At 42.7% G+C, this 9018-nt stretch overlaps 1 protein-coding gene across 1 annotated transcript in view; it reads left to right on the top strand.

Annotated features, from left to right (window-relative positions):
• LOC103809045 (protein unc-13 homolog B-like) overlaps positions 1 to 9018 on the top strand; it is a gene marked incomplete at its 5' end in the record, with an annotated part of 147181 nt that overhangs the window by 131407 nt on the left and 6756 nt on the right. Inside the window, 3 exons of the mRNA XM_009081856.1 lie at positions 1782 to 1838; positions 6317 to 6397; positions 6787 to 6934. Coding sequence (XP_009080104.1) covers positions 1782 to 1838; positions 6317 to 6397; positions 6787 to 6934 — 286 coding nt within the window. The remainder of the gene's footprint in view (positions 1 to 1781; positions 1839 to 6316; positions 6398 to 6786; positions 6935 to 9018) is intronic.

The following is a 9018-nucleotide window of genomic DNA, read 5'->3' as shown; positions in this document are numbered from 1 at the left end:
CCTTTGGTTTATGGAGCCAACAGCCCCCATACAAGGTGCCCCATGCCTGAAAATATTCATGACCAGGTTAGATGGGGCTTTGAGCAACCTGATCTGGTTGAAACACATTTTATATATTAATATTTATTTACCAGGTGCCTACATGACCAACTGGTACATAGGTATCATGTGGCAAGCATGGTTTTAAACTAGAAGAGGGTAGATTTAGACTAGGTAAAAGGAAGAAGTTTTTTACAGTGAGAATGGTGAAACACTGGATGGACAGGTTGCCCAGAAACGTGGTAGATTCCCCATCCCTGAAGTGTTCAAGGTTAGGTTGTACAGGGCTTTGAGCAACCTGCTCTGGTTGAAGATGTCCCTGCTCCTTGCAGAGAAATTGAACTAGATGTCCTTGAAAGGTCCCCCCTAACTCAAACTATGCTATGATTCATCTTCTGCCAAATGTTTTTGTGCGCAAAAAGGCCCTACTGGAAAGTGCCACCCACAGTGTCCATCCCTGCAAGTTTCTTTCAGGCATTGAGGTGGGACATCCTTAGGCACTTCTTAACTTGTATCTATAGTGGCATTTACATGTACTTGTAACATTAGCCCTGAGTGACCTATTACATGTGAGGAGAGCCAAAAATAATTTCTGGGAGGGCATTGTTCCTGACATATTGAAAGCTTTCCTGAGAGAGATAATGGAGGAGAGGTTTAATTAGGGAAGAGGAGTCACCTGTTTCTTTATCTTGGTCCTAAACCCCAATACTAACTAGCCTGAGAAAGCTGAAGCAGAGGGCAAATTCATAGCCAGAATTGCAGTAAGGTGGGGTTTTATTCCAAGTAGAGTATAGACCGTGATGACTTTTTGAAAGAAAAAGGCAAAATTAGATGAATGAAAGGGAACAAAGTAGAAGAAAATAAGTTACAGCACACTGCATTACGCATCTTTGGGAGATGAGACTGGAGAATTGTCTTGGTTGCTTTTGGCTTTCTCATTAAGTTTTGGACTTCACTCCCCAGGAAAAAGGATTATTACACAACAGAGAAATGCTGTGGTGGGACAAAGGAAATACATCTTGATTGTAGCCATTGCTGAAAAAGCATGTAAAAATACCTTATACAGGAGTGTAAGTGACTTGAAGCAAGACTTTCTGTCAATGGGATTTATCTTTCCTTTATGTTCCTTCATGGGTTATACAGCATCTGTAAGGCACAGTGGAAGAAGAAGAGCCATTGGCCAAACTCTTGGCATTTAAAGGCGATGCTGTAGTATTGACTGGATTCTGGCGATCTCTCACCTGTAAACAGCTTAGATCCAGTTTTGTTTCTGATCTGATGTGAGCTTACCCCCACCCTGATGATTGGGACCTACCACTATAGAGAGATTGTCATCATTTGTGTGGTCTTTTGCTTTGGCCAGTATTATACTGTCTTCATGTGTATTTAGACATGAAATCTAAAGGAGCTCTTGGAGATGAAGCCGGTTCACTGCCTTCACTGTGAGCCTGTGCAATCCATTTGGAGGTGCATCCTGTATAAATGTATGGCTGCTGTAAGCAAGAGTGAACCAGTTAGCAAAATACTGTGCTCTGAAATAGCTCTTGATGTGGTAGCCACAGAAATGCCAGGGTTTATACTAGGTAAAAGACTCAAGGAGTCCAGTTGTTGTGACTGGCCTTGAGCTGATTATGTAAAGTTTTGGCTGTGAACTGACTTGACTTGCTTAAAGGAAAAACATGCGAAGCTTGTTTATAACCTTTTTTTTCCCTCCTTTCTTTTCTAACTTCTTACAATCATAGGGCACACAGTTGATTTTCAGTGCTGCTAAGGAACTGGGACACTTATCAAAGTTGAAGGTATTGTCCTGCATGGCTTGTGTTAATGTCCCTGTGTGTAAAGCATGGAGGTGTAGTAGTGCATAGCATGTCTTGTGCTTCCAGTGGTTTGTTGCTGAGTGCAGTTGTAGAGAAATGCTCTTAAATGCATTTAATGTGCTTTTAAATGCATTCTACTAACATTAGTATTGCGCTTAACAGTTTAATTTTGTTGTGGGTTTTATCATCAAAGGAGTTTTTCTCTTCTGCAGATTAGTGTGGTATATCAATTTCAAATGAAAATGATAGATTTCTCAATATGGTGCCAGTTACTCTCTATTCCCCTGTATAAAAGGGAGTCCCTAATGAGGTATTGGTTGGAAAGATGATTGTGCTAGCTGTGGATGAATTATATGGACTGTTACAAAAATAACTGTTGCTTATGGAAGAGAGCCTGTCTGTAAATTCCTTCTGCGTGGGCTCTCTTTACAGGCAAGCTGGCATTTAGCATGAAGGCTATGTTGATGTATTTTGACAGTGCATGATGTGACAGTGCATGACATGAGAATTATTAAGTGCATGCCACCTCATCATAAGCCAATCAAGCACCAATTCACTGATCACGACGGGAATAGTATGAAAATAGTGATGCTTGACAACATTCAAATTCCACTATGCTGTAATTTGACTTGTGCTACAAGACAGGTATTGTGCAAGAGGAGGTCTAAATATGAAGCATCACAGTACACAAACTATGTTGCCAGGAAGATGGAGCTGAATGTGAACTCTGTCTTGGAGCGTGATCAGGGGAATATTCCCACAGCAAATGGCATTCTCCTGTGATTAGTGCAATTTCAAAATGCATTTGTCCTTTCCCATAATTATTTTTTTGTCTTGCACACTTGCTACAGCTGTCTTCATATACCCATCTATTTCCCTTGACCACCAGACACATTTTACATACACATTTATGAGCCAGGCCAGTACACAACTCATTTGAGGTAGTGCTTATTAGCAATCTTAGTAAGTGATCTGGACATGCAGGTGTGTCGTTAGACATGCACAGATTTTTCTCTAGCTGCATTTTTAGGCTCTTACATAGTAGTTAACAGTCACAAAACATAAACCTTCAAGTGTGGCTCCCTAGGGGAATAGCTGTCACTTGTGCTGGGTGATGGCCTCATGCACTCCCACAGTCAGGCTGTCATCCCTGCTGACATGGTGGCTTCCAAGGATTGCATTGCATTCCTTGCTTTCTGCACTTAAAATGCTGTATGTTGCTTCCATGGGAAAAGTGGAGAGAAAGGATCTTTGTAGCCAGGCTTGGAGAATGGGAGCTGAACTACAGCATCCAAATGTGACTTCTGTTTCCTGTGAGTATTCCCTTTCCCTTTCAAAAACATCAGCATGAACCCAGTATTTGGAGGAAAAGAAGCCATCCCTACCTTCTACATGCATTCCTGGTGTCTGAGGGGCAGACCTCTCAATTTGCTGTGTTCCTTCTCTCAAGTCACAGGGACAGTCTGAGTTCTGGAGCTTGCTTGCATTCTTGGTCATGGCCACTGGCATTCACTGTTATCTTCTATTTCTTCCATATTTTCCCATTCCTGGACTCTGAACATACGCAGGGTCCCTTTTGCCAGGAATGAGTTGGAAGCTTTGCTGGTTCCCATTTGCAAATTCCATTTGGTCAGATGAAGGCCATCCCTCAGCAGGGGCCCATCTTCAGTTCAGTTACTGTAAAGCTTAGCTTTGGTAACTCTGGACTACATTTTTAAATGCATGAAATCATGCAAATCAGGCAAGCCTTGGTGTGTGTCCGAGCCTTTATTTGCATATTCATATACAGAACTGCAGCAGCACAGGTACACATGAATTTATATGTGGCAAGAGAGTTGTGCTCAAGTGTGAAAGCACTCTGCCACCTGAATTTTGGAGACCTTTATGTGAACCACCATTGTGTCCAAGAATTCCCAGAAGAATCGGAGTGTTATAGGCATATAAATTGTTTGGGTCTATGTAAGCATTGTGGATATTATATTTTTTTGGTCCTTTTGTTTTTTTGCAGGCATATACAAGCTAACAGGGAAGTCATGAGTAAAGAGTTCTTCAAAGGTCCTCTCCTCTGCATTTTGCAATTCCACTAAAAGCCTGGGAAAATTATGGGATGGATTTTAGGGTTTATTGGTCTTAAATAGAACAGGAGAACAGAGTCCTAGTGAATCAGATAACTCAGCTGAAAATGAGGCTGACAGACCTGACAAGCACAAGCTTTTCCTGATGACAAACCAATTTCACAGTGTATTTTAAAATGCTCAGAATGCCAAGCATAAACCTGGCACCTTGGTGCCACTTATCTGCCTCCCACTTATTACCATACTCTTTCTGCTTAATAGCCAACAGCTGGAGCAGGGAGCAGCCGCCTCCTCTCCCATGAGCTGTCCCCAGGGTAAACAGCCAAGCTCTGACTGCGTTTTTTCCTGAGTGTACCTGTGGAGAACACAAGAACGAGTCTGAGAAGCCAGGAAAAGTTTGTTGGATTGTTTGGGGTTTTTTTACTTCTGCTTGAAGTTGCATAATTACTTGATGTAAATATTTGTGTCTTGCTTCTGGCTGGCAATCTGGGAAGTGCAAGGTAGCATTCTACACAGTCCTTTATAGGAACAGTGTGGGATTTGCAGAGGGCAGGTATGCAGGGGGGATGATAGTCGTTTCTCCTCTGTGAGTAGGTGCAAGCATTGCCAGTCCAGTCGTTGAGTTATTTTTACTTTATGTGTTGAAGTAAATGGCACTGGAAACTCAGAGAAAGCAGTGATGTCTTGCTGTGCATTGACAGCATGGGCACCGGCAGAGTGACTGCTCAGAGCAGGGCAGGTGTTTAAAGAGAAAAATGTGACCACCTGGTTTCTGCCACAGTACAGGGAATCTGACAGGCGGGCCTAGAAAGTCTTTTCAACAGATGTGAAAGTTACTCTGCCTCATGAGCAGAGGTACCCTGACTAAATTGGCCTCTCCCATGACTGTGGCCTTGGGCTCTGGCTGATTTTGCACTTAATCTGTCTGTCAGGCAGAGAGAGAAAAGAATGCTTTACCCTTTGTGTACTGAAGTGTGAAGCCACATCATCTTCAACTGAGTTACTCCCAGCTCATGAAGAAGAGGAAGGAGAGCTATTGCTCTCTTCAGGACAGCTTGTCACAACAGAATATACAGTGCAGCTTACAGAGTACTGTGCCACTGCACATAGGTCCCCAGACCAGGAGCATCCTGTGTGGGGAAAAGAGCCAATTCAAGGCGTGTCTCTACTGCTCAAGAAATCATGATGTGAACTTGTCTGAGGTACTGACAACTTGAGAGGCATCTTCTGCGCAGTTTAATGCAGCACTGTGTAAGGCTGCTAGCTAGATGCCTGTGAGAAGCATAACAAATGCCTCAGGCTGCACCTAGACTGCAGTGAGCACCATCTCCATCAGGCAGGAGATGGATCATGGTGGGTAATGAATGGGAACAGCACCATGCAGTGTGAAGAATCACCAGGCTGCAAGACAGCCAGCAGGTCTATCCACGTGAAACACACACATGATGCCACACAATAGGCATGCTTTACTCAAAGGCATTTTAGCAGATGTGTCCCCCGGAAAGTGTCTCTTATCAGAGGCTATGACGTACTGAAAGTAGGGATAAATGGCCTTTGCCTGATTTGCCTGCATCTTTTTCATGAATGCTTTAGCACCCAGGCTGCGGTCAGCTGGCCTGACCCTCCAGCAGCTCAGTTAGAATTTGAGTTACTGCAAAGCTTTTGACTTGCTAAAATGTGCTGTTTTCCCATGAGACCTAGACTAAGCATCAGAGAGAAAGAGCTTAGTGAAATACCAAAGGATGGCACGTCTTTGTAGTTAGCCAGGAGTTTAACAGGGATGTGCTCCCATTGCAGAAAAGGGAATTCTTTCCCGGTGATTCCTGGCTCTTTGCAATTAGAGCTAGGGGGTCTTAATAGGAATGATGTCTTCTTTTAGCAAACATATTTTCTAGAACATGTTGCTTGCTTTTTTGTTTTTCTTCCTCCACACCAATGACATGATGGATTAGTGACTTTTGTAGCTGGAAGAATTAAAAAAATTCACAAACTATATATAACAACTTTGACTAATATTAGAATTCCTTGATTTAGGTTGTGTTATTAAATTTTTGTTGTGATTGCTGTAGAATGACAGTGGTAGCCGGAAGACTCTTGTTTGAGTTTTCTTGAGAGACAGACAGTGATTTTAAATTGTCACTTATCTCTGTCCAGTTCCTTTCCTGATTTATGTCTTCCATGCATGCAAGAAAGAAAGTAGGCTTATTTTCAAGTTAAGTTCTAATAAATGACTCTGAGAGACTCCATTAAGTGTTCCTTAAACAGCTGAATTAATGCTGTTGGCACGTAGCTACAGCATGAATCCAGAGAAAGTGATGATAACGGGACTCCTTTTCCTTTAGCCTCTGACATCCTGCTGATGTCAAATATAATGGTTGTTTGCAGGATCATATGGTGAGAGAAGAAACTAGGAGTCTCACTCCAAAGCAGTGTGCTGTTCTGGACCTGGCACTGGACACAATCAAAGTAAGTGATTCCATTTCTATATCTGTCATTCCCTTACTTAAACCCCAAATCTTATTGGCAGGGTACCTGTCCCAGTTCAAGAAATGGCAGGAGTCTGTCACTTCTGTTACAGTGATAAAGGCACTAAGTGAGTACTTCCATCTTTGCATGAACCTGAAGAGACTCAGGTGACTGGCACGCTGGGAATCAGCATATTTAAGTTTAAGTGCTTTGGAAGAGAAAAGCCATGAACAGTTGATATCACTTGGTCTGAGACCTGGATTTCCAGTACAGAAGCTGTTTGGTGAATTTTTCCAGCTCTTTCATATCTGCACATACAAAAGCACATAAATGTTTGTTGCTGGCTGCAATTTTTGCTCAATATTTTTCCCATTCCTTTTTACTCTTAGCAATATTTCCATGCTGGTGGGAATGGTCTGAAGAAAACCTTCTTGGAGAAGAGTCCAGACCTGCAGTCACTTCGATATGCTCTCTCTCTCTACACTCAGACCACGGACACTCTCATCAAAACCTTTGTTCAGACTCAGACAGCTCAAGGTAAAACTCTTTTATGCTGTTGGCAGAGCTGAATGGATCTCTCTGCTCTGTTCATAATTGTTCTGTCTTGTACTGCCAGTTCATAGAGTGCTTTTGGCAGTAATGTTTCTGGAAACGTGACAGTTCAGAGCTTTGAAACTGGGAAGGAGGGAATGGGGGTTATTTCCCACACCACAACTACATTGTGAAAGAACAGAAGTATGTGAAACTTAAGGTCTGGGGTGTTCGTAGTCTTTTTTTCTCTGCAATCCTCACTTATCAGTCACATTTCATGAATAATGTGGGTAGGTGACTAAGGTGGAGTTTGAAGTTATTGTGCTGAGACTTACATGGTGGTGTGAGGGACCATTTCAGCAAGACACCAGAGCAGGAACTAGTTGGTGCCTGTGTCACAGACCAGCTGCCAGCAGCCCATGCAATCCTGACTAAGACTGACTGACAGCAGTGTGGTGAGTCACAGAGCTACATACTGCCTTTAACAGGAGGTCTCTTAGGAGGGCAACAAAAGCACTGTTTTTTTCTGCAGCCAGTACAGGATATGTGCAAGCTAGATGATAACAGGTTACCATAACGTATTAATAAGCTACTGGAATGGGTCACCAAAGTGTTTGGTGGCTGGCTGGGAAGGCTTATGGCTTACTGGTGTTGTTTCAATGAATATGAAGGGCTAAACAGTTAATTATCTCAAACTTTCATTGCTTTCACCTGAACATCTCCAGATTGTTATGCAGAATAATTTGGTATCTAGTCAAGGACTTTCACTGGCTGACTATGAATCTCACTAATCTCAGGAAGAAGGAACAGATGCTGTTAGAGATTAGGTCAAAACCAAAACTAATGTGTTTAAGCATTGTCATTGGGCTACTCCATCTCAACAGCAAAGTCACACAAGTCCATGGGTGTCTTTCTGCTGTCTTTTTGCTTGGGATCCTTTTTTCCTTTAATCTTCCAAGCCTATGAGAGCTGGTAACCCCACAAATTGTACTAAACTCTGCCAGCATACCATCATACTAAGCCCCCAAATCAAGGGGAAAGTACTCCCTAGCTGACACACTTTTCCCTTGTGTGCAAAGGAGGCTGCTTGATACTGGCATTCCCCAATGTAGGAAATACAAAGAATTCCTGAGCTAAACAAGGTTTGTTTCTAAACTGAAAGCTTGAGAGTAGTTTTGAGGGGCTGAAGCATCAGAAGAGGGTGTTCAGGGGGAACCTGAGCTACTACCTGAAAGGATGTTGTAGTGAGGTGAGGGTCAACCTCTACTGCCATGTCTCAAGTGAAAGGATGAGAGGAAATGGCCTAAGGAAAAACCTCCTTAATCTGAGAAGGTTCAGATTGTGTATTAGGATTTCTTTTTCACAGGAAGAGTGGTTAGACATTGAAATAAGCTGCCCAGGGAGATGATGGAGTCACCATCTCTGGAAGTGTTCAAGAGGTGTCTGGATGTGGCACTTGGCGGTATGGTTTAGGAGTGATTATGGTGGTGCTGGGTTGACACTTGGTCTAGATGATCTTGAAGATTTCTTCCAACCGTGATGAATCCTTTAGCAGCACGGTGTCGTCTTGCTTAAGTTGAAACACACTGAATTAAAACATTGAAGTTAACTAAAAAGTCAGTACCCAACTGAGAGAATGGTCTTGTAGCTGTGTCCCAGCAGAGCAACGATGACATCCAGTGGCCAGACAGGTCAAAGACCGCTACATCCACAAGGAACTCCGGGAACTTGTCTGTTGCCATCTGAGTAACACAAAACAGTTTTTAACGGGGAACCTGAGTGCACAGTGTGCTTCCAATCTTGACTGTTCTATGAACATGTTTCCCATTATATATCCATACTATGAATTGAAGCTCGTTTTTTATGTGGATACTATTATGTTGTCATGATGAGCCAAGATCTAAGGAAGTGTGCAGCACTGCTGTCCTACAGTCCATGCTACAGTCAGGAGTGTTTAAAAGTAAAGGAAGAGAATGCTCCATTGAAGTCACAAAGTGACATATTCAAAGCTGATATGGGAAAGCAGCTTCATGCGATGCATAATTTGACTGTAAAACTCCTCTGAGGGCAAGTATTTAGCAGAAACACAA

The sequence above is a fragment of the Acanthisitta chloris genome, unplaced genomic scaffold (assembly GCF_000695815.1).
Source record: "Acanthisitta chloris isolate BGI_N310 unplaced genomic scaffold, ASM69581v1 scaffold429, whole genome shotgun sequence".
In the NCBI taxonomy this organism is placed as follows: Eukaryota; Metazoa; Chordata; class Aves; order Passeriformes; family Acanthisittidae; genus Acanthisitta; species Acanthisitta chloris.
The sequence above is the reverse complement of the archived record's forward strand: the minus strand, read 5'-3'. Positions and strand labels throughout refer to the sequence as shown.